Source organism: Neopelma chrysocephalum, unplaced genomic scaffold (assembly GCF_003984885.1).
Source record: "Neopelma chrysocephalum unplaced genomic scaffold, ASM398488v2 Primary Assembly neopelma1_116, whole genome shotgun sequence".
Lineage (NCBI taxonomy): Eukaryota > Metazoa > Chordata > Aves > Passeriformes > Pipridae > Neopelma > Neopelma chrysocephalum.
In genome coordinates this window covers 2,144,446-2,171,286 of record NW_020897778.1, presented here as the reverse complement: position 1 = coordinate 2,171,286, position 26,841 = coordinate 2,144,446, and the positions used below count along the sequence as shown (strand labels likewise).

At 58.5% G+C, this 26,841-nt stretch overlaps 6 protein-coding genes across 8 annotated transcripts in view; 2 read left to right on the top strand and 4 right to left on the bottom strand.

Moving 5' to 3' along the window:
- Positions 1-1,195: 1,195 nt before the first annotated feature.
- On the bottom strand, positions 1,196-3,450 carry RITA1 (RBPJ interacting and tubulin associated 1). The gene is made up of 3 exons (XM_027696719.1): positions 3,218-3,450; positions 2,054-2,971; positions 1,196-1,587 (listed from the first exon to the last, which is right to left on the bottom strand). Exons 1-2 carry the CDS (start codon positions 3,448-3,450, stop codon positions 2,428-2,430), a joined length of 777 nt encoding a protein of 258 aa, XP_027552520.1. The 3' UTR covers positions 1,196-1,587; positions 2,054-2,427.
- Positions 3,451-3,528: 78 nt separating this feature from the next.
- Positions 3,529-9,360, top strand: DDX54 (DEAD-box helicase 54). Its single transcript, XM_027696685.1, has 20 exons — positions 3,529-3,570; positions 4,081-4,228; positions 4,315-4,385; positions 4,468-4,653; positions 4,734-4,783; positions 4,899-4,940; positions 5,172-5,267; positions 5,370-5,491; positions 5,673-5,734; positions 5,859-5,990; positions 6,289-6,499; positions 6,934-7,068; positions 7,303-7,524; positions 7,614-7,687; positions 7,769-7,966; positions 8,131-8,276; positions 8,351-8,464; positions 8,551-8,655; positions 8,857-8,960; positions 9,048-9,360. Exons 1-20 carry the CDS (start codon positions 3,529-3,531, stop codon positions 9,269-9,271), a joined length of 2,484 nt encoding a protein of 827 aa, XP_027552486.1. The 3' UTR covers positions 9,272-9,360.
- A 99-nt stretch (positions 9,361-9,459) lies between these two features.
- CFAP73 (cilia and flagella associated protein 73) lies at positions 9,460-12,771 on the bottom strand. 2 transcript variants are annotated; one of them, XM_027696689.1, is made up of 7 exons: positions 11,815-12,771; positions 11,193-11,328; positions 10,921-11,025; positions 10,663-10,854; positions 10,329-10,550; positions 9,890-10,048; positions 9,460-9,794 (listed from the first exon to the last, which is right to left on the bottom strand). In XM_027696689.1, the coding sequence occupies exons 1-7, from the start codon at positions 11,874-11,876 to the stop codon at positions 9,699-9,701; spliced, it is 972 nt and encodes a 323-aa protein (XP_027552490.1). In that variant the 5' UTR covers positions 11,877-12,771; the 3' UTR covers positions 9,460-9,698. The 2 variants fall into 2 exon arrangements, with proteins under 2 accessions (XP_027552490.1, XP_027552491.1); XM_027696690.1 differs by having other exon boundaries at positions 9,890-9,958.
- Positions 12,772-12,872: 101 nt separating this feature from the next.
- Positions 12,873-20,227, bottom strand: VSIG10 (V-set and immunoglobulin domain containing 10). The gene is made up of 8 exons (XM_027696686.1): positions 19,734-20,227; positions 19,235-19,519; positions 15,463-15,744; positions 14,368-14,661; positions 14,114-14,224; positions 13,840-13,852; positions 13,559-13,719; positions 12,873-13,428 (listed from the first exon to the last, which is right to left on the bottom strand). Exons 1-8 carry the CDS (start codon positions 19,987-19,989, stop codon positions 13,358-13,360), a joined length of 1,473 nt encoding a protein of 490 aa, XP_027552487.1. The 5' UTR covers positions 19,990-20,227; the 3' UTR covers positions 12,873-13,357.
- A 410-nt stretch (positions 20,228-20,637) lies between these two features.
- Positions 20,638-23,100, top strand: PEBP1 (phosphatidylethanolamine binding protein 1). The gene is made up of 4 exons (XM_027696691.1): positions 20,638-20,834; positions 21,162-21,271; positions 21,865-21,965; positions 22,265-23,100. Exons 1-4 carry the CDS (start codon positions 20,700-20,702, stop codon positions 22,480-22,482), a joined length of 564 nt encoding a protein of 187 aa, XP_027552492.1. The 5' UTR covers positions 20,638-20,699; the 3' UTR covers positions 22,483-23,100.
- Positions 23,101-24,069: 969 nt separating this feature from the next.
- Positions 24,070-26,841, bottom strand: part of TAOK3 (TAO kinase 3) — a 76,185-nt gene continuing 73,413 nt past the window's right edge. For both annotated transcript variants that reach the window (XM_027696682.1, XM_027696684.1), the window contains 3 exons: positions 26,278-26,490; positions 25,713-25,895; positions 24,070-25,609 (listed from right to left, as the gene is read on the bottom strand). In XM_027696682.1, coding sequence (XP_027552483.1) covers positions 25,448-25,609; positions 25,713-25,895; positions 26,278-26,490 — 558 coding nt within the window. In that variant the 3' untranslated portion in view covers positions 24,070-25,447. The remainder of the gene's footprint in view (positions 25,610-25,712; positions 25,896-26,277; positions 26,491-26,841) is intronic.

The following is a 26,841-nucleotide window of genomic DNA, read 5'->3' as shown; positions in this document are numbered from 1 at the left end:
TCACCCCCAACCCCTCTTCTGAGAAGGCCCCAGTTGTTCCATGTCCCTCCAGTTTTTACCCAGGTGGAGAAGAGCTGCTGGACTGACACAATGGGAAGTGTCGGGAAAGATCCGAGAGCTTGGAGCTAATCCCAAGGATCCTCACTCACCTTCTCAGGTTTTAACAACATCAGGCTATTCTTGCTTTCTACCTGCCAAAGGTGGCTGGAGCACCAGGCCCAGGAATGCTGGATCCCCTAACCCTCCTCCTCTGTTGAGTGCCACCAAACCCAACTGTCCTTGGCTTTCTGGGGAGGTTCAAAGGAGCATGAAGGTATTTAGACCTGACACCTCTTGAAAAGTCCCATTCAGGCACATTTCCTTCATTTGGTCCCTTGGGAAGGCTCAGTTCAGCAGCCAGGGGCAATTCTACCCAGATCTGGGATAGGTAAAAGGATCCCTTTGTAGGGATGTGCAGGAGGAACCTGCTCAATGCCCTCAAGCTTGCAGGAACTGGCACCTGCTGCCTTGGCAGGCTGAACCAGAGGTACTTTGTGCTGTCTGCACCCAGGAAAGGGCTTGTCCTGAAGGAGAAACACACCGTGCTTACCTGCTGTTCCTGGACACAGCAGGAGAATGACTGGAATGGGAAGGATACAGCCACAACCTGAGCCACAACACCCACATCCAGGAAAGCCGCCTGTTCCAGACATTCCTCATGCCAGAGACAAAGAAAAAGGGAGGGGGCAAGAAGGCCAAGAAATAAGCACAAAATCCCTGCAGGGCAGGCTCCTGGCTGGCTCCAGCTCCACGTGCTGGAGTGGGTCAAGGCACAATCCTGCTGGTGCTCAAGGTGCAATAAAATAATTTCTGGGGGCAGAATGATGCTCTTAACCTGGCTCAGTGTGTCCTGGGGTGTATTGGAGTGTTTCCCTTTGCGTTGGAGGGAGTTACCAAACTGCCAGGACTCTCCTGTATTCCCTGACCTCATGAGCTCCTCACCACAGCCTCCCTCCCCAGGGAGCAGTGACTGCAAACCCCGAGTCACCCAGCCCATGTCCTTTATCTGCCTCCCCACCTACATTCCTACAGACCAAGCTGCTCTTTCCCACCTCAGGGATGGAAACTGAGGAGATGCTTTACTCAGTCAGTCTTCGGAGATGCCCAGATGGCTCAGCAGCATCCCACGGACCAAACATGAGGTCCCAGATTTGTCTTGGATCATTTATTTGGTGACAGCATGGCACTGCTGTGAACAACCCTCAGCACAAGCCATAGGGTTACGTGTCCACTCAGCAGCTCATCACCATGAGCTGCCAAAATCCCTGCAGCTGATCCTCCTCTGTCACAAACCCCACCCAGCTTGGGGCCATCCCACCACCAGCAGGATGCAGGGTGATGCCATTCCTCATCTCCAAACTCATCCTCCTTTCTCCAGACTTGCCAGAGGAGACCTTAAAGCGTCGATGACACGGAGCAAGGACAGCAGGGAGACACCAAGGCCGTCAGGGCTGGAGCACACGTCCTGTGCACGGAGGCAGAGGGAATGGGGCTCCTTCTCTGGAAAAGGGAATGTTTTGGGGGGGGCTAAAAGCAGCCTCCCAGTACCTGTGAAGAGGAGGTGTCCGTGAGGGTTGGGCCAAGCTTTGTGCTCAGAATGAGAACAGACACAAATTGAAACAACAAAGGCTCTGACTGGATATAAAAGGAAAGTTTCTGCCTCAAGGACAGTGGAGCAGTGGGAGAGGGGCCAGAGAGGCTGTGCAGCCTCTACCCTTGGGGGTTTCCAGCACCTGACTGGATAAAGCCAAAGCTCACCTGCCACAAGCAGGAGGTTGAAATAGGGATCGCCTGCATTCCCACAACCATGAGCAATCCTGTGATTGCACGTGACAGGCAGGACAGAGCAGGACTCCTCTCCCCAGAATTGGTCAGCAAAGATTCCCTTTGGGACCCTCAGACCTCAGCTGCCCTGGCTGGCCTCGCCTGGGACCCCCACCCCGGTGGCACCCCCTGCTCCCTGTTTTGGGAGCTGGGCCCTGCCTGTCCCTGCTGCTCTGGGCTGTCACTGTACCTGTGCGTGGTCCTTCTCCTGGATGGGCCTTGGACTACCCTGTGGGCACTCCTGTCTCCTGCTGCTCTGACTTCCCAGCTGGACTTCGCGGACAGCAGGAACCTGACTCGTTACCACACCTCATCTGACCACAACTGGGCATCGATGGAAGTGGCTGTTCCCACCAAGGCCATCCCACTCTGGTACTGTGGGGTTGTGCCCTCCACTGCCCCCAGTGCTGTGGTCACCTCCAGCTCCTGGCTTGTCCTCCAGCATGGAACAGCCCCATCCTTTGTTTCCAGCCACAGAAAAGCACAGGGTCCTCACACACTTGGTCACTAGGAGGTCTCAGGTAGTTCTAAGGCTGTTATGTACATCCAGAGGGACATTTGGCATCACTTCCAGGGTGGTCTGGGCTTGCAGCCACCTGCTGCCTTGCCATTCCTGGCCACAGGAGGTCCGGACAAGCTTTTGGACCTGCCCCTCATCAGAGGGCCTCCGGAGGAGGCAGGGGTTGTCGGAGCACTCCGGTTTTTCCACCTTTCTGTCCCGAGGTTGTCTGAAGCCAGGTGAAGCCTTTCCAAGGGGGCGCTGAGCCGGCTGACAGACTGGGAACGTCCTCTGACAGGAGGCCCCCAGCCTTCGGAGCAGGCATTGCTCTCGGGACACTTCCAGCCACCGGATTTGCCCCTGTGTCCGGGCTCTGAGCCCGCTGTGGCCGGAGGGGCAGAGGCTGGCGGGTGCACGGCTCTCAGGGGTGTCCCCCTGGAGCGGGGGGAAAGGCCGGGCTGGTTTCGAGGGGCGGGCGGGGGGCTCCACAGCAGCGTATGGAGCTTGGCTATGTCTTGTTTCCTCATCCACGGAGCTGCCCAAGCGGCACCTTGGGGCTTGGCACCGAACAGGGACTCGTCGCAGAAGGACGGAGCGTGGCTTCGGGACCTTGGCGGGGCGACAAGCGGAGAGACACGTGTTGGTTAGAGCGGCATCACCAGGACCCGAGCGGGATGGGGAGGGATTCACGAGGGGCGGAGAGACCCCCGTGGGAGGCTGACACCCCCCGCCAGACCCTCCCGGGAGCCACCGACCCCCTTCACGCGTAGTGAGCCCCGAAATGCGGGACAGCGGGCCGGGGGCTGCGGGGCCGGGGCGAGCAGGACCGGGGGAGCACCCTGAGCCGCCGCTCACCTGCACTGACTCCTCGGCCGGGAGCCGCCGGCAGCGGGAGCCGGAGGAGCCGCCCAGGGCGGTGCGAAGGCGGGCGGCGGCGGGCGGGCACCCGCGGGGCGCCCGAACAGCGACTCGTCCACGAAGGAGGCCCGCGCCCGGCGGCGGCCCCGGGGGACCCGCGGCGAGCGGGCGGGGGCGGGAGCAGAGCCGCCGCCCAGGGCCGGTCTCGGTGCCGCTCTCCCCGCCCGCATGGCCGCGGCCCCGGGGCGGGCGCGGCCCCGGCCCGGCCCCTTCCGCCCCCGCCACGTGGTTCCGCCGCCGGTCCCGCCATGGCGCCGCCGCGCAGCCGCCGCCAGCCCCGGGGAGCGCCGGTACGGGGAGAACGGGGGGAGCGGGGAGGGCCCCGAGGTGTGGGCGGTGTCCGCGGTACCGCCGTGCCCGTCCCCGTGTGCCGCTGTCCCCGCTGCGCCCGGTGCTGGCGTCCTCGGTACCAGTGCTCCCGGTGCCCCTGTGCCCCGTCCTGGTGTCGCCAGTTGCCGTGTGCCACCGTCCCCAGTACCGATGTCCCAAGTGTCACTGTCCCCAGTACCTGGTGTCCCCAGTGCCGATGCCCCCAGTACCTACCTGTGTCCCTAATGCCAGTGCCTCTAGTGCCAATGTCCCCAGTGGCAGTGGCCCCAGTACCAGCATTACTAGTACAAGTCCCCGTTGCAAACGTCGCCGGTACCACTGTCTCCATTACCTACCTATGTCCCCCTTGCCGATGTCCCCAGTGCCAGTGTCCCTGGCACCCCCTGTCCCCAGCATGGATGTCCCTGCCCTGGATGCCGGCAGTGCAGAGCTGAAGTGCCCTGGCCCCATTGTGACACCCATCCCCACAGGCGTGTCCCCAGGTCCCCGCGCCCGCCCTGCCTGCCTTCCCCACCGCCGCCGAGGAGGACGATGGCGCTGACGCCGAGCTGGACACCCAGGCCATGGTTCGGGCCCAGAACCAGAAGAAGAAGAAATCCGGGGGCTTCCAGTCCATGGGTGCGTGTGGGGTGGGGGACAGCTGTCCCTGGGATGGGGACTGTCCCCTCCTGCCCACGCCCCCTCACCTGTCCCTGTCCCTTCAGGCCTCAGCTACCCCGTCTTCAAGGGCATCATGAAGAAGGGCTACAAGGTGCCCACCCCCATCCAGAGGAAGGTGAGCGTGGGGGGCGGTGGGTCCCCTCCCCGAGGGGTGGCAGGGTGGCGGTGGCAGTGACGGTGACGTCGGTGTGTCACAGACCATCCCCCCCATCCTGCGCGGCCGGGACGTGGTGGCGATGGCACGGACGGGCAGCGGGAAGACGGCCTGTTTCCTCATCCCCATGTTCGAGCGGCTCAAGGCACCCAGCCAGGCCGGGGCACGTGCCCTCATCCTCTCTCCCACCCGGGAGCTGGCCCTGCAGACCCTCAAGTTCACCAAGGAGGTACAGGGGACAGCAGGGGCGAGTGGGGACAATGGGAGCGATGGGTTTGGTTTCCAACATGCTTCTTTCTCACCCTTAAGCTGGGCAAGTTCACAGGCTTGAAGACAGCCTTGATCCTGGGAGGAGACAAGTAAGCTAAGCTGTCCCTGTATCCCCCACCGGTCCCTGCTTCCCTAAAACCTTCCCAAAACCTGGTGAGGGGCTGAGCCGCCCTGTGCCACTCCAGCCTCTCCCCTCTCTCACAGGATGGAGGACCAGTTTGCTGCCCTGCACGAGAACCCGGACATGTGAGTGGGGCACAGGGAGGGAACCTGGCGGGGAAATGGCCCCTGGAAATGATATCTCCTTTCTGGGGATATCGCTGATGTTTAGAGCCAGTGTGCCTGATGGACATGTCCTGGTGTTCCCTTGGAGCATCTTCCTGTGGGACTTCTTTGGGTTGGATTTGGGATCTGCTCCCAGCATGGGGTGGGGACACTGTCACCTCCTCAGTCCTGTCACCACCTCTGTCCCCACAGAATCATCGCCACCCCCGGGCGCCTGGTGCACGTGGCAGTGGAGATGAAGCTGAAGCTGCACACTGTGGAGTACGTGGTGTTCGATGAGGCCGACAGGTCAGTGGGGCACAGGGGGGTCCCGAGGCTGGCAGTGTCCCCATATGTGTCCCTGCAGTGGCAGTGAGGGACCTGCCACATCCCATGTCCCCTGCCCTGCAGGCTCTTTGAGATGGGCTTTGCTGAGCAGCTCCACGAGATCATTGCCCGGCTCCCAGACTGCCACCAGACCGTCCTCTTCTCCGCCACACTGCCCAAGCTGCTCGTCGAGTTTGCCCGGGCAGGTGAGGAGCAGGGGGCAGGTGGCACTGGGGGAGCCTGGGGACAGGGACACAGCTGGGCTGAGCCCAGCATTGACCAAACTGAGCTGGATTAATGCTTGGTGTCCCCACGCCCCTCAGGGGGGCTGGTCCCAGTAGCACATCCCACATGTGACCCGTGTCCCGTGTGTCCCACATCCCACAGGCCTCACCGAGCCGATGCTGATCCGCCTGGATGTGGAGTCCAAGCTGAGCGAGCAGCTCAAGGTGAGACAGGCTTTGGGCTTTGTACCCGCACCTCCTACAAGCCACTTGCTCCTGAGGAGGGGACAGGGGTGGCAGGGCTGGCACAGGGTGGGACACAGGGCTGAGCGCTGCCCTCCCGTCACAGCTGGCGTTCTTCCACGTGCGTGGGGACGACAAACCGGCCGTGCTGCTCCACCTGCTCCGCAGTGTGGTGAAGCCCCAGGACCAGACCGTCGTCTTCGTGGCCACCAAGCACCACACGGAGTATCTGAAGGAGGTAAGTGGCACTTGGAGGTGCCCAGAATGTACCCCTGGGGGTGCCTAGGATACCTTTCCAGACCCACGTGGGGTCTTCAGCTGTGGATATCCCTGCTGGAGCTTCTGCCACTGTTTCAGTGGCTTGAAGAAGAAATCCCAGCATGACTGTGGAGGTGCTGCATTCACCTACCCCTCAAAGAGGTGGAGCACAGTGGGATTTGAGTGTCTGAGTGGGCACCCTGGAGTCTCAGGCCCTGTCTGTTGGCTGAGGGCACATGCCCAGGTGGGATCCTGTCTCTCTTCCACCTCTTCCCCAGCTGCTGACGGCGCAGGGCATCCGCTGCACCCACATCTACAGCTCTCTGGACCAGACCGCCCGCAAGATCAACATCGCCAAGTTCTCCCAGGGCAAGTGCCCGGTGCTGCTGGTCACAGACGTGGCCGCCCGCGGGCTGGACATCCCCATGCTGGACAATGTCATCAACTTCAGCTTCCCCGCCAAGGCCAAGCTGTTCCTGCATCGTGTCGGTGGGTGCCAGTGCCCCACACAGAGTTCTGGGGGTCCCTCAGGGTGACAGGGAGGGTGTGAGTGGGCTGTGCCTTGTCCCCTGTTTTCCCCATCCTTGTGGCCTGCTGAGCTGGCACTGATGTCCCTGGCTTGGTGGTGGCACCTTCGGGGCAGGAGGTCGCCGTGTCATGACAACAGGGGACAGGCTGGAGACAAAGTGTCAGGAGTGTCCCCGACGTCCCAGTTGGACTGTGGGAGCTCTTAGGGGCAGAGCTGGCACCTTCCCTTTAGAATGGCACTGTGGTGGGCTCCTTTTTGCCCCTTCCCTAGCCATGCCCACCTGGTAAATGTCATGTGCATGGGCTCCCAGGGACACCAGTGGGTCCCTGTCTGGGTGGGGACAGGCTGGGCTGGCACGGGGTCTGGTTTCCCACTCTCCTCCTCCCCTTGCCAGGTCGTGTGGCCCGAGCTGGCCGGAGTGGCACTGCCTACTCACTGGTGGCTCCTGATGAGATGCCCTATGTCTTCGACCTGCACCTCTTCCTGGGACGCCCGCTCGTCCTCGCCGGAGCCCAGGAGATGCCCGCTGGTGAGGCAGGCACTGGCTGCATGGCCAAGCTGGAACAGTGGCCACGGGGCCACTGGGGCATTACCCTTGGCCAGTGCTGGAGTTTGTGGTCTTATGGTTGGCCCTCACACAGAGGGGCGATGCGGAAAATGGGGTGTTGGGGGTGCTGATTGAGCACTGCCGAGCTCCCTGGGGCCTCTCTGATAAATCCAGGGTGGGTGTTGGGGAGGTGACACGGTGTCCCCTGTGCTGCAGACGCTGGTGGGGTCCTGGGCCGTGTCCCCCAGAGCCTGGTGGATGATGAGGAGTGCCTGCTGCTGACGGACCACGAGGGCTCGCTGGAGCTGCGCAGCCTGCGCCGCGTCGCCGACAACGCCCAGAAGCAGTACCTGCGCTCCCGGCCCGGCCCCTCGCCCGAGTCCATCAAGAGGGCCAAGGACCTGGATGTGTCCCAGCTGGGCATGCACCCGCTCTTCCGTGAGTGCCTCGGGAGTGCTGAGAGAGGGGACCCCGTTGCCTTTGCCAGGGAACTGATCTGTGCCCCTCTCTGTGCCCGCCTTCCGCAGGCGCTCGCTTCGAAGACACTGAGCTGGAGAGGCTGAAGTTCGTGGACAGCATTAAAACATACAAGTCCAAGGCGGTGAGTTGAGATGCCTGGGTTTGGGTGGGAGGGAAGGTCCGTGTGGCTCACTGGGAATCATGCTCCCACCCTGGGGGACAGACCATCTTCGAGATCAATGCCACATCCCGGACGCTGGCCAGCACCGTCATGAGGTCCAAGCGGCGCCACGACAGTGCCCTGATCGAGAAGTTCCAGCGTGGGCAGCAGGAGAAGCGGGCAGCAGCACTCAAAGGGCAGTGCCCCGCCCCGCCTGGACCCCAGGATGGGGAAGGAGAAGGAGAGCAGGAAGACCTCCAGGTAACAGAGTCATGGACACAGGAGCTGCTGCAGAGTGGCTTTGGCCCAGTGATGGCAGCAAAATTGGGCCCCCAAAATGTGCCATGGCTTGGGGGTGGTGCACAGACTTGCAGGGATGTTGGGGGGGTTGTGGCTCCCCCAACCCCTCCACTGTCCCCATGCAGGACGTGTTCTCCAATGTGGGGGGCCAGAAGCGAAAACGGGGCCGAGGGGGAGAAGATGGTCCCAGGAAAAAGCCACAGCAGCCGGCACAGCAGGTCAAGGACTTCTACATCCCATACCGGCCCAAGGACTTCGAGAGTGAGCGGGGGTGAGTTTGGGGGGGCTCCTGCTCCTGTCCTGTCCCAGCCTGTGCAGGGGCTGCTCTCATGACCCCCCTTGCAGGCTGAGCGTGGGCGGCGAGGGCAGCGCCTTCGAGCAGCAGGCGGCCGGGGCCGTCCTGGACCTCATGGGCGACGAGAACCACAACCTCAACAGGAGCAAGCAGCTGCTCAAGTGGTGAGTGGGGTCTGGCCATGGGCTGGGGGCAGAATTAGGGCTGGGGGTCCCACCACCTGGTCTCACTGCACTCCCCTCTCTCGCAGGGACCGCAAGAAGAAGCGGTTCGTGGGGCAGACGGGCCAGGAGGACAAGAAGAAGGTGCGGACGGAGAGTGGGCGCTACATCAGCAGCTCCTACAAGAACAACCTGTATCCTGCCTGTGGGTGCTGCTGCCTGGGCTGGGGGCTGGGGGAGTGGGGCTGGACCCACTGGCAGCCACGTGGCATTGGGCCCTGCTCCTGCGGATCCATCCCCTGCCAGGGCAGGGGCCGGGAAGGGAGCACGGTCAGACACCACAGCAGGTTAAGTGAGGAGAGTCTCCACACATTCCCTTAACCTGCCCGTCCCAGCTATGAGAAGTGGAAGCAGAAGTACAAGGTTGATGAGCGGGATGAGGATGACGAAGGCCAGCACAGCAGGGAGCAGTTCAGAGGGAAGCACAGGCGCGGGCAAGGTGAGTACCCAGAGCAAGCAATGGAGCCCCACATCACCCCCCCAGGGCTCTGTCCCCCGCCCTGAGCGTGGCCATGTCACTCTGCAGGGCCCACACAGCCCCCGGCCCAGGGCAGGGTGCGCTCAGAGCTGAAGAACAAGCAGCAGATCCTGAAGCAGCGCAAGAAGGCGGCCAAGCAGCGGTTCCTGCAGAGCGGGGGCCTGAAGCGCCTCAAGGCCAGGAACCGGCAGCGGGTGCAGGAGCTGCGGCAAATGGCCTTCGGGCGCCGGGCAGGCACCACCAAGAAAGGCAAGCTGAGGAAGAGGATGTAGGGGAGGGGACTGTGCCCCCAACACTCCCCCCACACCTGGGCTGGGAGTCAGGGAAGGAGACAGTAAAAACTTGGCTGGTTTTGCATCCCGACTCCTCTCTGACCTTGCTCCAAGCATCGTGCCTGGGGTAATTCCTCCTCCCTCAGGCCACCCCCAGGCACAGTCCTAAAACAAGTGAGTCCCGCATCTCCACAGCTGGGATGTATTTTGATGGGAGACACCTTTGGAGATACCAACAGCAGCTCCGTGTTCCTGCCCCGGAGCAGTGCCCCCCCAGTGTGCCTGTGCCACAGCCGTCCACGTTGCCTCTCGTCGTGGAGTTCCCAGACTCATCAAAGAGCAACCTCCATCCCCAGGGGTCCTGTGTCTCCACACTGGCCCTGGCAGCCTCTCCCTAGCCCTGGGAGCAGCCAGGTGTTCCCAGGGGCTATTCCTGGCTCCAAGACAGCCTGGCACCCCTGTGGCGCAGTGGGTGCCTGCTGGTGGCACAGATGTCAGTCAGACCCCGCAGGCAGAGCAGCAGCTGCAGAGATGGGAGCCTGATGCCACAGCCATCCAGGGACATGAATGTCCCTGTGTCCCCCAGCCCTGCTGCCCAGGGGAGAGGGCTGCACTGACCATGTCCAACTGGGCCTTGGTGTCCTCCAGGGGCACATCCATGGGGATCCTGAGCCGTGCAGTGGAGAGCTGGAAGAGGTTCAGCACAGCCAACTTGATCTGCCCCAGCAGCAGGGTCTTCTGGGTGGCTGTGCTCTGGACATGGGCCCAGCAGGACTCCTAGGGGACAGAAACAAAGCCCTGGCTCCCCCCCAACACTACCCTGTGTCCTCCTGCACCCCCCAGGCCAGGATGGGGGACCCAGGAGTCCTGGCTGTGTATCCCCTATGCAGAGCTGCTGCTTTCTGGGCTCGTGTGGGCACCCTTAGCTCAGCCCAGGGGGTGGAACCCAGCATACCACCACCACTTTGGGCATCTCCCCTCTGCACACACCAGGGGTCTGTACTGCTGCCCCTTTCCCTTGGTGGGGGGTCCTGGGTCACCCCATATCCCCTCTTACCCACTGAAGCACGTCTTGGCGGGCGGCCTCCAGGCGCGTGTGGAGCTGGGCCAGCTCATTGTTGGTGCTCAGGAGCTCAGTGCTCATCTCCTCCTGGTACCGCTGGAGCCGAGCCCTGCCCTGGGCCAGCCGTTCCTGCCCAGCTTCTGCCTCCTGTGCCAGGGCTGCCCGTGCCTCCGCCAGCACCCCAAAATGCACCAGCATGTCCGGCACATCCTGGAACTGGGCAGTGGGAGGGGGGGGCTGAGAGCCTGCGGGAGTTGCTGCCCTGGACGGGGCTGGCCCCTGCCACAAGGGGCTCGGGGACACGCCAAGGTGGCACCGCAGGGCTCACCTGCCCCATGCTGGCCAGCGCGTCCCGCAGGTAGTCCCCGAAGCGGCGGAGGCTCCGCAGGCGCCGGGCCAGGCGCTCCCTGTGCTGCAGGAGCCCCTCGAGCTCCCGGTGCAGGCGGGTGGCCTCGGCCCCCTGGGCCACAGCCCGTGCCCGCTCCTCGCCCGCCCTCCGCTCCCGCCTCGCCGCCGCAGCCTGTGGGGTGGGACGGGCTCAGCGCGGTCCCCGCGGTCAGCCCGGCCCCGGCCCCCGCCCCGGCACCTTCAGGAAGGCGTCGAATTTGAGGGCGACATCCCGCAGCTCCTCTTCCCTCCGGGCCAGCTGCTCCCGGCGCTGCGCCAGGCGCTCCATCCTCTGCCGAAACTCCTGCGGGACCAACCGGGTGCTGAGAGCATCACGCTGTGCTGGTGCACCCGAGGCAGGGGTGGGTGCCAGCCCGGGAACGGCTGGGGACATGCCGGCTGTCTGCTCGTCCCCAAGGCACGCTACAATCCCTGGGGAGGGGGAACACGGCGGGCTGGGGCCACCCTTACCTCCCGCTGGCTCTGCAGCTCCTGCTCCACCTCTGCCACCTCCCGCCTCTTCAGCAGGACGCGAGTGGAGGGCAGCAGAGTGGCTGCATCCCGCGCTGGCACCGTCCTGCCACGGGCTGCACGGAGCTCAGCATGGCTGGAGGGAAGAGAGAACCCGGGCAGGGGCATCTGCCATCGTGGCATGGGAAGGACCCCCATGGACCACCACTGCCTGCGGAGCCTGGCCACCCCCCGTGTGTGCAGAGACCCCACAGGGTTATCTCTACCTCCATTCGGGTTCTCGCCCACTCTCGTTCCTCCCGCTTCAGCCTGCCCCCACCTGGAGACCCCCAGCGCCAGCGCTGCCCCCCAGGGAAGGACAAGTCACGGCACAACCTCAGCTTTCTGGTTAGACCCTGGCGAACCCCCCCGCCTCCTCCCAGCCCGCAGCTGGGGTGCCCTCCTCCCTGGGGACACAGCACCCACCCGGTGACACCCACCCCGGCAGCGGCAACACAAACAGATACCCGCGGGGACGCAGGAGGTGCTGGCCCCGTTGCCAACCCCCTGCTCTGCTCCAGCCAGCAGCGCCCGCCGCGGGAGCAGCTGCCCGTCCCCGGGAGGACGGAGGGGTCTCACTCACAGCAGCAGCCGTAGCTTGTCCTGGAAAGCCGCGCGCAAATGCTCCTCCAGGTCCGAGTCCATCTCGGCCGGTGGCTCCTCCTCGCCCCGGGGCCTGTGGAGGAGCTGGGAGAGGGCAGACGAGATGGCAGCAGCACACAACACTGTTGCCAGGGGCAGCCGGAGGCTCCTGCACCTCCCTGGGATTTTCCTGGCGTGGCTCTGAGCGTTGCTGTGAGGGTTCAGTGCTGGGCACCGGGAATGCACCAGGGCTGCCTGGGGACAGCTGCAGGTGGGTCCCACCCTCAGCCCTCTAACCACACTCCACCCTCACACTCACACTCCCTTCCCTCCAGCCCTCAGACCCTGCTCCAGCCCCTCAGAACTCTCCGTTCGGGCTCCACAGCCCTTCAGGGACCACCGTGAACAGCCAGACCCCAAGCACCATCCCACCAAGTGCTCAGGTGCCCCCACCCCCCTGTGCCCCCCAGCTCACACTGTTCTTACATCCCAGGGATGGCTCAGCCCCCCTGACTTCACCAGTGCCCACGCTGCCCCTCCCCACATGCCCCAGGAGTGCTTCTCTTCCACTCCATGTGTCATCAGATTCCCTTCATTCTCGTGTGAGTGCTCATGCCCCTCCCGTTAACCTGCACACACAGACCCCGTGTGCACTCCCTCCCTCCTCCATCACTCTACACACTCTCTCACAACACTCCCCACTTTACTTTACTCCTGTCCCCTCTTGCAGAGTCCTCTGCTCCCCCACCCCGCTCCATTTGGCCATTCCCATGAGTGTGTTGATCCCCCCACTCCCTCCATGCACACTCAGATCCCTCCCTGCTCCCCTTTGTACCTTTTCACCCCTCCCTTTAACCCGCAGGGTGCTCAGACTGGACCAGTCCCTCCACCCTTCCTGCACATCCTGACCCTCTGTCACGCACCCCACAGCTCCCCTGATCCCGTGTGCGGATCCTGCTTCCCTCATCCCTCCTTTTCCACCAGGCATCCCCCTTAAAGCCACCCCGCAAGGAACAGATTAACTCCCAACTCAGACACGGAGCAACATTTCAGACAGAATAGGGGAAAAAATATTTATAATAAAAACAATTCAGCCTCCCCAGAGTCAGCATCAGCCAGGTCCTGCCTGCACACTCGTTTCTTCCCTTATCCTGGGACCACTGTGGCCCTGTGGTGACTTTCCCCATCCCAGCACTGCTCATGGGGACTGAGCCAGAATCCCACACTGGAATTCAAGTCCGTCAGAGGCACCAAGGCGAGCGGGTTACTGTTCCCATGCTCTGCCTGTGCTGGGTGTCACCTTGTTTTAAGGACACCCAAGACAAAGAGGAACATGAAGAGAGGAGAGAAACAGAGAAACATGGCTGGGGAAGGATGGAGTGGAACTGTGGAAGGGGCGAGTGGAGAAAGGAGTGGGAAGGCTCTGACTGAACTGGCCCCTCGCAGGACACCGACAGCCTGTGCTCAGTCACACGCAAATGAGGATGTGCTTGATGCTGGATTCCAGCTGGAGCTCCATGTGCTTCCTCAAGGAGGGATGGAAGTTATGAGCCTCGTGTTTCTTCTCCTCTTGCTTCCTGTACAGAGACCCTGCCGTGCAGCTCTCCATCGTCACCTATGCAAGGCACAGACCAGCAGCATCTCAGCTACAGCCAACAGTCAACAGGAACTCCTCCCTCCCTGGCAGATGCTCCAGGAAGACCCACAGCTTAGCAGGGAGCAGGTGGCTCTGCCTCAGGGCTCACCTTCCGTGAGGTAGTTCAGATAAGCAGCCTGGGCACTGTTGCCATCGACCAGTGCCATCGCCTCCTGCTTGGGGCAGCTGCTCGTGGCCTCCTCATCCCCCTTCCCCTCCTCGTCCTCTTCAGAGTCCACCAGCACTAAGACATCACCCGAGTCTGGATGCCTGGGAACAGCAGAGCAAGGGGAGGTGGGCTGAAAGGCTCAGGAGAGCCTGTTCCCTGCCCCTCAGGAAGGCAGACTAGTGAGGCCACGCAGGACTGGGCTGAGGAATGTCAACACTCACCTGAATGCAGCACCTGAATAGGACAGAAGGGAAAGACGGGGTTAGAAACCAGCCCTCTTGGGCAGTGCTACTGGTTTTACTGGGCTGCACAACCCCTGCCAGTCCTGTCTCCATGCCTGTGCCTCTATGTGGAGCTGCCAGCAATGGGACAGTCCCCACACAAAGGCACAGACATGAAGGTGATCTGTCCACACATGCAACCCTGACTGACTCCAGAATACCTGGAGGGACAGGCAGGTTAGGAATAAACCAGGAAGGAGGAACCAATTCCTACCTCTCAGGCACAGGAGGGGATTGTAGTACAAGACAACCCCAGTGACGGTGAGAATACCCAGGAGGGACAGGACCACCACAGCACCCACGATCCCAACAATGTTCACTGGCTCTGTGAAGAGGGGACATAGGCTTGTCACCAGGATACAGATGGATGAAGAATTCCCAGTGCAAGTCAAAGAGCAGGTTCTTAGCGGCAAATGTGGTGTGTCCCCACTCTCTCTCTCGACTCCCTGCCATGGCAGCCCCACTCACCCTTCACCGTCAGGCAGATGAAGAGCTCCCTCAGCCCCACGGGGTTCTGGGCCTTGCAGACGTAGCAGCCCCCGTCGGTGTCCTGGGAGCAGTTCTGGATGGTGAGCCGGGACACGTTGCCCTCCTGGGTGATGAGGAACCTCCCTCCAGGCTGGATCTCCACCTCTGGCTGGGTGATGTCCCGCAGCCAGCTGATCCGAGCCGCTGGGGTGCTCTCGGTCACACGGCATGTCAGGGTCACGTTGTCACCCACAAAGCAGGTCTTGGGGGGCTCTGACTCCAGTGAAGGGATTTCTGAACAGCCCAAGGGGAAAAAAAAAACACAAAAACAGGAGTCAAGGAGGGAATGGAGGCAATTAACATAACAAGCAATCAGCCATCTGACTGATTAATAATCATTAACAGAAGGGAGCCAGGCAGGAGTCTGGCAGGTGAGCACTGTGGGTTCAGCATTCAGTTCATTCAGGAGCCTCCTGAGCAGTGACCTGAGAAGCTTCCATGATGCTCAGTCCCTTCTGACACCTGTCTTTATATTCCCAGGGAAGAATGGTCTGAGGGTAGCCAGAGGGAAGATGGCAGAGAGGAGAAAGGTAGCCCAGGAAGTTTCCTTGGGATCAGAAGAGCTCTTGTCAAGCCCTGACAACCCTTGGGAGAAAAATACAGCCTGGGTTCTCAAAAGCCACTTTAGACAGATCCCTAAGATGCCTGAAGGAGTCTGGGGGCACACACAACCCTTCTGTATCCCCAGCCCTACCAAACTTAATCTCAACCTGAGCAAGGCACTAAAACCAGCTCTCACTTTCACACAGATGTGTGCAAAAGTTTTCCACAGGTGAAAACCCTGCTGTGCTGAGATTTGGGTCCCCTGAAGGTAGACCCAAAACACAGTTCACCTGCAGCTATGCCATGATGGATCTCAGCTGCAGGATGTCTGTGCCTTATGCTGTCACCTCTGCACAAGCCAAGCCTTGCCATGCTGCCTCCTGGCTTCCCTGACCACCTCACTGCTCCAGAGGGCAGGGAACGACTGGAGTACCCACCTGCCCAACTGTTAGCAGGCAAATTAACAGTTAATGAGGCAGCAAATCAACTCACTTATCTCTACAGTGCACGAAGGCTGCTCCTGTTTGACCACATGGTCGCCAACACACTTGAAGACTTTGCGGTGGGAGAGGTGGGAGCTGTTCAGTGTCTCCACGTGGGTGTCCGAGGAGCTCGTGGAGCTGATGACCCAGCTGGAGTTCTCCAGATCGTGCCCCTCTTCCCTCCAGTGCAGGGTGGGGTGGGGGTACCCCCCAGGCCAGCTGCAAAACAGCTGCAGCATCAGCCCCGACGAGGAGGTCTCAGCCCAGCACTTCGGGGTTGACTGTGGTGGGTCTGTCAGCAAGAACAGCACATGGTCACAAACACTTCCAGGTCACAGCTCTCGGCATCTCAGGGCTGGGACTCTAGCAAGTGTTCATTTGTCATCATTCCCCTTGAAAATCTTCCTGGTTTCCCTGTCAATCTTGCTACCTGACCCGTGTCCCACAGTCCCAGGGGAGCACAGCTCTGGATGACAGACAACAGGGACCAAGAAGGGGCTGTCACAGCCCCCACAGCCAAGCCTTGAGGGAGGAAAAGAATCACTGCCACAGCTTTATCCAGTGGAAAATTGGATAAACACCTAAAAATGCAGTGGGAGAATGAAAACTCCACACTGCCCTGGTCCTCATGTCACAGCTATAAGGGGGTGACACCAATGCAAACTCTTGGAGAAAAAGGTTTTGCCTCTCCCTGTCATTGATACAAGCACACACTCCACCTCAGCACGAGGAAGAACTTTCCAGTGAGGGTGGTAGAGCACAGGAACAGGCTGCCCAGGGAGGGTGTGGACCCTCCCTCTCCAGAGACATTCCAAACCCAGTGGGATGAATTCCTGTGTCACCTGCTGGAGGTGACCCTGTCTTCACAAGGGGGTTGGACTGGGTGATCTGCAGAGGTCCCCTCCAACCATAAAAATCCTATGATTTCCCAAGGGAACATGGAAAACATCAGGGCTCTTGCCCAGGGACAAGCTTCTCAGAGCCACCAGCCCATCCCTGGCTGTTCCTGGCTACAAGGAGCTCTGCCCACAGGGATCCTGGTGACTCCAGGGTCAGTGACAATGAGGACAAACCAGGCGTGCCCCCTCCTTCCTGGCACCTCTGGCAGCCAGCAGTGGGGACAAACTCCAGCCAAGAACACATGTAGGGCAGGTCCTTGCTGGCCTGGTGCCAGGGCCACGTCCCAACCATGGAAAGGTATGTTATTAAACACAGGAACACCTACGGGAGTGGGTCAGAAGCCAACAGAGAGGCAAGTGCAGTCCCCTCGGGCAGGGCAGAGCAGGGCTCACGTTTCAGGCACAGTCCCATCTGCTTCTTCCACACACAGATCCACACACACGTGCTTGGTTAACAGCCACAAAGATCCTGAACTCTGATCCAGGCAGATTTAACATGCTGTGCCCCTGTGTGTGTCTAACCCAGTCCTGAACGAGACCCCACTGAGAGATGAGACCAAAGCAAGCCCCACACCAGGTCTGCAGCCCCAATGGGGTTGCAGAGGGATGCCTGAGGCTTATTTTGGGAAGCATTTATTCAAGTGACTTTCAAATGACATGATTAAAAAAAAAACCATCATGGCAAACCCCCAGGTGAGCTATAAGGACATACCTTCCTGGGGCTTGGCTCTCCAGGAACTATATACACACATCTGAGGTGTGTTGAAACCACCCAGCTCTGGCAAGAAAGTTCTCTGCAACAGCTCCTCTGTCCCAGCTCTGGGGAGGATCATAACTGATCCCAAATCCTGGTATGGTTAACAGAGCAACTTGCCAGTTTGAACCACCAGAAAGTGCCCCACATCAAGGTGGACACAGTCCTTCCAGGATGTCAACATGGACACGGCCCTTCCAGGATGTCCAGTCAGAGCTCCACTTTCTGGGCTGGCCCCAGGAACACACCTCCTGAAGCCACCAGCTTTACATCCTGAACTTCCAGGCTCTCCCAGTACAACTCTGCCTAAACATAACAAGAGATCTGCTCCCCAAATGTAAACAAACCAAAAACCTAAAAACCTCCACCCCCCCAACCACAAAACCTCACAAACCACCAGCAAAAAGGACCTGTTGTTTGACCCACAGAAGAGCCAACAGTGCTTGTATCAAACCACACACAGCCACTGCCAAGGAATCCCTGGGAGGTGTGGAACTGCACGTCTCCTTCACACCAGGTGCTTCCCATCCAAAACAAACACAGAACCGCAGCTCAAGGCAGGGCTGCACCTTTGTCCTGTCACTACAATGTTTACTCTACTGCTTGGGGGGGGTTTAAGTGCAGTTTTAAACAAAAAGAGAACTTTTGGGTACCACCCATGGGACAGGTTGAAGACTGCCAGCTGGTAATTCCCACACAAAGCCCCTACAGGCCCCAGGAGGTTGGTTTACAGCAGTGACAAGTCTGTGTCCAAAAAGGTTCACTCCAGCCCAAGCTAAGTTGTTCATGGGTATTCCAGTGTTCCACATCACCTTTGTCAGGGCTGGAAATTACTTGGCACATTAATTCCAGGCTAATAAACGAAGTTCAGAGTGCAGCACCAACACCTGGCATATCATAAATACAATTTGCTCCTGAGTGTTTTGCCCCAGTGCTCCAGATTTGGGACTCCCACCTCCTAAGCCCCATGCCCATGTATGTATTCCCTGAAGCAGCGTGGGGTTTGATTCCTTCACTCCAGACCTCTGTGTGACCTTTCACACCCAACCTGTAGGTTCCTTGCTGCAGGAAGGAACTTTTTATTCCTGTAAACTTTCAGAGATTTAATCTGTACAAAACAGGCACAACATTTACATACACAGAGAAGGAAGGAACACCCCGAAGGCAAACAGCAAACAGGTCACACATGGCAGGTGCTGACAGAAAGAGCAACAACAAAGGAAGGGGCCAAGAGGGCACAGAGGGTCAGAGAAACAGGCAAACTGGCAGCGGATTTTCCTCCTCCTCAATCCTGAAGTGACCAAGAATGGCACCAGCCACAGGACCTGTGCTCCCTGCTAACCTGGAGGGGGCTGTTTCCATGGAATACCTGAGGAATCCAGGCAAGATAAAGCTCCCTGGCAGAAGCAGGAAGGACCTGCAGCAGCTGTAAGCAAACTAATCCACCTGAGTACACTCCAGCCTGAACTTCCACATGTGCTCTGAAGATTTCTGAGAATGAATGAACCAAATAGAGTTGGAAATGGAAGAGAGCACCAAAAGGCACAACAGGGCTGAAGGAACATCCTGTGCTGATAATAGGACCAGTTCCAGGACAATATTGCCAGCAGTAAATCCAAGGAATGTGGTGCTTCCATTGAGAGCAGAAGGCTGCCCTGTAAGACTCAACAACTGGGGACTCTCCATTCTCCCACCCAAACCATGGCACCAAGGAATGGCACAGCACATCTACTTCCAACATGCATTCCAATCAAGGGAAAAAAAGACAGTGAGCAGCAGGCCCCATCCTAAGGTTTATGAAGGCTCAAGTCAGCCAGATTCTAAGGCAAAGGGAACAGCTACACCCTGGGACATGCTACAGGGAAAGATCTACCCAAAAACTTGTTTATCACCAGCAATGAAAAAGAACTGAAGAAATACAGTGAGGACTTAACAGCTGGCATTGCACACACCTGATCTGTGACAGGCCATTTGGACTCACATTTTGGTGCTTGTAAGTGGACATGAGAGAGATTTTGCACAATAAACCCACCTTGCGCTTTTTTTATATTATTTTTCCACCTGTGCCAGACGAATTTGGGGACCTGCAAGACCGAGGGGAGGAGGTTCAGTCAGTGGGACTGACTTACTGGCTACCAGGAGCTGGACCCTGTGCTCGTGGTCCGTCTTGTTCAGCACTTCCTTGCAGGTGTAGTTGCCTTCGTCCTGCACTCGCAGCTCCGTGATGCTCAGGGAGCTGTTGTTGACCAGGGAAAATCGGACGTCTGGGGGCAAGGAGATCCTCGAGGAGAAGAGAGGAGGGAAGGAGTGCGGGTCCCCTTGGAACCAGGTCACCTCGGTTGCCTCTTTGGAGACATTGCGGCATAAAAGGAGGATGCTTCCTCCAACCTGCCCAAAGACCACTTCATCTGTTCCTGGAAAAGAGAAGGGACAGTGTTAGGGATGTAGGGAAGGGGTGAAGTTGCCTTCTGTCAGCAAAGACCGGGATATCTGATATACATCAACGCTTTGAGGTGCTTGTTAGCAGACTGCTGAGGGATCTCCAAGGTGACCAAAAACATCCAGCGCAGACACAAGATTAGGAAAAGGGACACAGCTCCCTGCTCCCCTCCCCTCAGCCCGTGCTACCTGCGGCCTCCCTGCGCGGCACGAGCCTCCAGACGCAAAGGGCGAGGAAGAACCGTGCCGGCGGCGTCCCGCCGGGGAGCTGCATGGCTGTGTGCCGCTGCCACAGCCCCGCGGAGGCGGTGCCGCCCGGCCTCCGCCCCGGCGAGCGGGCCGGGCAGGGCAGGGAGAGCGGGCGGACCCGTCCGAGGGGACCCGCCCGCCCGCCGGGGCCCGTGAGGGGGTCGTGGATCAGCTCCCGCCGCTCCAGCACCGCCATCTTGAGCACCCGCCATCTTGGGCGCCCCCCCGACCCCGCCCGCCATCTTGGGGTCACCTCACGCCCCCCCGGCCATGTCGGGCGAGCCCCTCAGAGCGGCGCGGGGCCGGGGCGTTGCCCTCAGGTGCCGCCCATGGACCGGGAACGTTTAACACAAGGAGAATGGTGCTTCCCGAGGGCAAAACTAAGTGGGTAAGCGAACCCCACGTCCGGAGAGCTTCTGTAATTCACCCGCTTAGAGACACCTCACAGGCAGTGCAGCGTGAAGAGGAGTGATAAAAGATCACCCCTCTATGTAACCCCGCAGCAAGACCTGTAAAGCATTCAGGTATCTTTTAGGTTTCTCCAGGACATGTTACACCTGGGGAAGGCACGTGGCCATCACATAGAGCGCTCAAACCCCACGGGGTTGCCCCGCTGGGCCCTGGCACATTAATTATTAATTAACCTAATTAGCGGCACGGGCGGCAGGGCTGCCCCAGGTAACCGGAGCTCGAGTCCCGCTTCCCTGGGCGGCACGGCCTGCTGCGTCCCCGTCCCACCGGGGGGCGCCATAGAGCTGGAGTGGGGGGGGGGGCGCCGGGGTGCGTCTTCACCAATGGGAGCGGAGCGCGGCGGCGTCTCCGCCAATGGGCGCGGGGGGCGGGCAGCGCGGAGCCGCCGTCGCAGCCGCCGCAGCCTCCGCAGTCACAACAGTCACAACCACAGCCATGCCGGTGGACCTGGGGCAGTGGGACGGGCCGCTGAGCCTCGCCGAGGTGGAGCAGAAGCCGGCGCAGCCGCTGCGGGTCAAGTATGGCTCCGTTGAGATCGACGAGCTGGGCAAGGTGCTCACGCCCACTCAGGTGAGCAGCGCTCGGCCCTCCGCTCGGGGGGGTGCCGCAGCAAAATGGCGGGAGGCGGCCGGGCCTCTTGCGCCGTCTCTGCGGCAGCTCCGGCCGGAGCCTCACCTGGTGCGGGGGGACAGAGAGGGGCTGAGCTTTGCTGTCAACCCTGGTGGGGGGACGGCCGTGCCGCGGGCAGAGGCCCGTGGCTCTCACAGCCTGGGCGAGCTGGCACGAACTTCGAACTGCTCGGATGTCGCAACCAGCACTGGTCACAGGTGGCCCTCTGTGCAGGGCAGGTATCTGTAGCGGGCAGCGGGGCTGGTGCTAACGCGATCACTCCTGCAGGTCCAACATCGCCCCACCAGCATCGAGTGGGATGGCTGCGATCCCCAGAAGCTTTACACTCTGGTTCTCACAGATCCTGATGCGCCCAGCAGGAAGGACCCAAAGTTCAGGTACGGGAGTGAGCCTGGGTTGCCTGGGGAAAATGGAACATCCCTCTTGGGCTGAGGGGAGGATCAGGAGGAGTTTGGGACTGTGCTCCGCCTAAGGTGCAGCTGTGGGGCTGTGGCTTGGCATAGAAACCGTGTCCTTGCATCTCTCCTTGAGCCAGGGACAGCATGGGGAGGAGCAGCTGCTCTTTCCAGGGATGTTTGGAGATCTGTTGCAGCTGGAGCAGCACAGCATCTGCTGCTTGCTCTAATTTGGCCCATGTGTGAGTTGGAGTTAGGCTTGTCTGTGTTGGTGGTGGAGTCTTAAACCTGGAGCCAGTTCACTTTTCTCAAGTCAGCTCAGAAGCTTGTGGAACGTCCACTCTTGGGAGTCAGGCTGTGGTTTTCCCACGGCCACAAGGCAGGCCGATGGAGCTGGTTTTGGCAGGTTGTGCATCCCGAAGGAGCAGTACCTGCTCTGGGACCGCTGCTCTTTGGGTTTGGCAACCCAGGAATCAGCTGTTTGCTTTGCACTGACAGTATTATGGAAAAGCAGCAACTGGGAGTGATAAAGGGATTGTGCCACAATCTGATTGTTCTTTGCCCTCTCCTTTCAGGGAGTGGCATCACTTCTTGGTGACCAACATGAAAGGCAACAATGTGGGCAGCGGGACCGTGATGTCGGATTATGTTGGCTCCGGGCCTCCCAAGGGAACAGGTTGGTACCTGCCTGCAGCAGTTCCCAGGCAGTGCTGCATGGATCAAACACAGTGCACAAGGGTGGGGGGAAGCCAGCAGGAAACGATCCGTGCAGGATTGCCCGTGGCTGCATGAAGCCACACCCAACAGGAGCACGTATTGAGCATATTTAGTGCATCTTCTCTAAGCTGCCTTAAGCTCCATCATCCTCAGCCTTCCGATCCTGGAGCACGCAGGCACCTCCAGGGGTCACTTCAGAGCACACCTCGGACCTGGAATTCCGGGTGCCCGGTGTGGTAACGCTGTGCCTCCCCGCAGGGCTGCACCGCTATGTGTGGCTGGTGTACGAGCAGCCCAAGCAGCTCTCCTGCAACGAGCCCGTCCTGTCCAACCGCTCCGGGGACAAGCGAGGCAAGTTCAAGGTGGCCGCTTTCCGCAGCAAGTACGGGCTGGGGGCGCCGGTGGCGGGCACCTGCTACCAGGCAGAGTGGGATGACTACGTGCCCAAGCTCTACGAGCAGCTGTCGGGGAAGTAGGGTGTGCAGCACCCACGGCTCGGGCACGGCGCTGTAGTTTTGTTTGATTAGTGAGTTGAACCCAAGTGTCCCGCTCTGACCGCTGGAGCTGTAACCCCGTCACTGTCCCTGCTCCGTGTCTGCGTGTCCGGGCCTGTGCTGACTGCCGTGGTACAGATGATCCTAGCTAGAGCTGCTGACAGGTGTCCCTGGAAGGGCCGCTCCCTCCAAACTGATCTGCTTAAGGGAAACAAAAGCCTTTGTGAATTAGTGTCAATTCAGGGTGTCTCTGCTGTCTTGGGATGGCTTTAGATGTCAGGGGTGTGGGTACAGCACCACTTCTGGGCTAGTGCTGGCTGTGGAGACTCCCTCTTCAGGAGAGGAGAGTGCAGTCTAAGGGAAACTTTCCCTCCTTCCTCTTTATTTTTTTTTCCCCCCCTCAACCTTTGGCCAGTGCCTCCCTGTCACCGCTCCAGTAGTGAAGGTGCAGCTCGAGGGGGAGGCAGGAGCTGGTCTACAGCACTTCTTCTGTTCTCTGCTGCCACTTAAAGCTGAGACCACTTCGTTTTGTTCAGTCCTGTGGTGACCTGATCTTACCGTGCTCTTTGCTCACAGTGCAATTAAAAACTTACCAAGGTGTGTGGTGTGCTTGGTTGTCTTCTTGGGGGATGAGGGGAGTGCTCAGGGGAGCAGCTGGATGTTGTAGGGCTCCTGTCCTGCTGAGAAGAGGCTGGACCCTCTACCAGGGGCTCCCCACTCCTGGAATACGCTGATGGCTGGAGTGACACAGCTCAAAGCAGTCATGTCTTTCCATCTTTACCTGCCTTTAGTCCCTGTCCCAAGGATCCCCCTGGCTCTGTGGAGGCTCCTTCCCTCTGCAGGAGCCCCATCAACCCCCCAATCTGAACCCCAGCAGCAGTTTGGCCGCCACCAGCTTTACTGACCTGAAGCCACTTCCCAGCCAAGCTGCAGATTCCAGGTGTTTCCTGCTCCTCCAGCAGCTTTGCACTGAGGCCTGGAGGTGTGTCCTGAGTGCTTAGAGCAGAAATGAGCCTTTAGTCCAGCCTGATGGCTATAAAAGGGTTAGAAAGGTGAAGCCAGTGCAATTCAACTTGGTGGATCCAGGAGCCTCCCCCCCTTTTTCAAGCTGCTGTCTCAAGGGTCTGCACTGACATGGTCTGACAAACAGGAATCAGGGGCCCTGTGACAACTGGGGACTCCCTAACTCCAGAAGGTGGGTGGTGTCTGCCCCAGGGCAGTTTTTCAGCTCAGCCATTAAAACATTTGAACAGGATTGATGGTTTTTCAGGAAAACATCCCCAACTACTCCAGACCAAGGCCCACAAGACTAAGGGTGGAGCAGTGCTTACATGGGCTGATCCATCCTGGGACTGCTCAGGCTGGAAGCAGGACATAAACAAGCCACAATCCATTACCCTGAAAACCTCCACTGTCAGGAAAACGGGTTTGGAAAGGAGCCCTGAGGTTCCTGCAGCACCAGGCTGAGGGACACCTGTGGAATGGGACACCTGTGGAATGTGTCACCTCCCTCTCCCCACACCTGTGCTGGGCCACGAGCCGCCCCTCCCACAATGACACAGCCAGGCATTGTGATGAACACTTTTATTTACAAATATAATTAAAAGCTCTGACAGTTATTCATGCTCTTCCCTGGAACCTGAAAAATGTTTTTTGTTGTTTTGTTGGTTTTTTTGTCCTTTTTTTTTGTTGGTTTTTTTTTTTAAAGTGCATGCAAAAGAAGTAAAGCCTTTTTTTTTTCTCTTTTTATTGTAAGAAAATACACAGTTTGAAAGTGTGAATAATGCAATATTTATGACCAAGATCATGGGGTTGGGGGTGGACTTGGGGGAGGAACAAAAAATAAACCAAAAAATAAAAACAAAACAAACAAACAAAAAAAAAACAACCCCAAAAAATAAAAGAGAAACTCAAAGGGCTGGGATGATCTAACAGACAGTGTTGAGCTCCGGAACGGAACTGGAGAGTGGGGGGTGGCTGGAGCAGGAGGGAGCGGGGAGGGGGGGAAAGAAGTAAAAAAATTTCTGATCAGAGAAACAGTTAAAATACAATATGAAAATAAGTAAAAGCTCTCCTTAAATTCCTTCTATACACAAAATACACGATTTGACAAAGCCCAATTTGTGCTACTGGGATCCTGTGGGCTCATTTAAGTGTATTCACATTCTCTGCGACAGCAGAAAATGATTATGATACAATCAAGAATATGCCGAGGGGGCGAGGGCTCGTCCCTGCTGCCCCTGGCATGGTTCTCCTAAAAATCACCACGTCGTCGCCCGCCCCTCCCCACCCCCAAAAAAGTAATAATATGTCACCACTGATATGTACAGCACGATTAGGTTTTTTTTTCTTTTTTTCTGTAAAATGTATCAAATTTTTTTTTCAATCTTTAATAAAATTTTTTTTTATTATTTAATTATTCCTGATGAATAAATACCAAAAAAATAAAAATAAAATAAAATTATGCAGCAGCTAGTTAAGGTAAGGCTGCGGATTCAGTCTCTCTCCCCCTGGGATCGTAGATATCTTTTAATTATTAATATTTTTTTTGCTTTTACTTTCATTGATTGGTGGTAAAATGAGTGATTGCTCAAAAGCAACATACATCCACTTGAGTTTTTTTTGTTTTTTTCTTTTTTTTTTCTCCATTAAAATTGTCTCCAAAGTTTTCACTGAAACATTTTTAATCATTGCACAGAGACATCAATACTGTGACATACTATGGAAAAGACTGCCAGGAGCTGTCCTGCACCGGGACGTGACGGGGGAAAGGGGCCCCTGATGGAGTAAGAATATACAGGCACTGGTCCGACACGATGTCAGTAAGAGAGACAGAAAGAGAGAGAGCACGCCCGTCAACATGGGGAATGTTGGGTTTGCAAGTTTTATCCTTACTTTGTTTGCTTTTTATCGGTTTTGTTTTTTTAAATGGCAAAGAAATTTAACCTCATCTATAGTCCTCCTTGGGATACTCTAATGTGACCAAATTCCCAAAGCCCATTCGCAAGCTCTCCATGTCAAACGTCTCAATCTCTCGCTCCTGCTTTTCCAACAGAAACTTGATCCTCTCGCTGCGTTCCTTCTGGAGGGCGGCGAGCTCCTCTTCGATCTGAAACGAGCACAGTCAGCAGCCCCCCAGCACAGCACCCCTGCCCCAACCCCGTGTCCCAGCTGAGCTCCAGGGACCCCCTGCACCTCCCCCCGGAACGCACCTTTTGTTCCAGGTGTGCCCTGCGCAGCGACACCCGTTGCTCCAGCTTCTGGAGTTCCCTTTCGTGCTGTGCTTCTGTCTGCATCTTAATTTTGCTCTGGTACGCGTTGAGCAGCTCCATCTCCTGCTGGAGTTGCAGTCTCAGGGCTTGGCATTCTGCTTCCTGGGCCTCGTCCAGCCGCAGCTGTAAGGACATCGGGAAAACAACACTCAGACCTCCGTTGGTAATTCCTCTGCTCTGACACTACTGGCACGCTGCTCTTCTTTCCCAAAGCCAGGAGCCTCTGGCATTGGGAAAATCATGAAGAGCAGCTTCCCTACTCACAGAGGCAGAGCCTCAGGGGAGACCCAATTCTAAACCCCAGCACACGAGGGGCAGCAGGGAAGGGACGCATGTTCTGTGGGATCCTTATTCCAAGAGGGAAAGTGCCACCTGCTGCGTTATTTAAACAGCTCTTATAAACACAACCATCCAGTGGCTGGAGAAGACCATCCCAGCCTGCTGTGAGGCCTGACAGCCTGACTGTTCTCCCCTCCCAGCCCCCTGCCCAGGGACACCCACGTACCGCCTGCGAGGCCATCATCTCGTTGATGCTCTGCTCGTACTGCTCGGCCAGGATGGCGAGCTTCCGCGTCTGCTCGTCCTTCAGGCTCTTCAGAATTGTCTTGTGCTCACTCTTTGGAGTTACTTCCAGCTGGTGATTCTTCAGTGCTTTGTACTGCTTAGTTTGCACTTTGCATGTGTCCTGGAACTGCTTTTTGATCTGCATTTCCATAGCCTGCCAAGGAAGGAACGATGTGAGGAGCGCAAAGAGCTTTGGGGACGGAGAGGTTATGGTACATCCAAATGGGTGGGCTGGTGAAAACCACAGCTCCTCTGTGCTCTGTGCTGTCGCCTGCAGCTCGTGAGCAGGGTGTGCTTCACACAGGGACCTAACCAGGAGCACCAGCTCAGGTCCTGCTGGGCCAGGAACAGGGCCTGCTCAGCCCTCCCCGGCCCAGGGCACCTCTGTCCTCCACCCCTGCTTCCTGCAGGTCACCCAGCCCATCACCTGCCACCTGCCTCCCAAAGTACGTTTGCTTTTTCACAGCCTCCTTCCCATTCTGCTTCTTACCCACCTCAGCTGTGC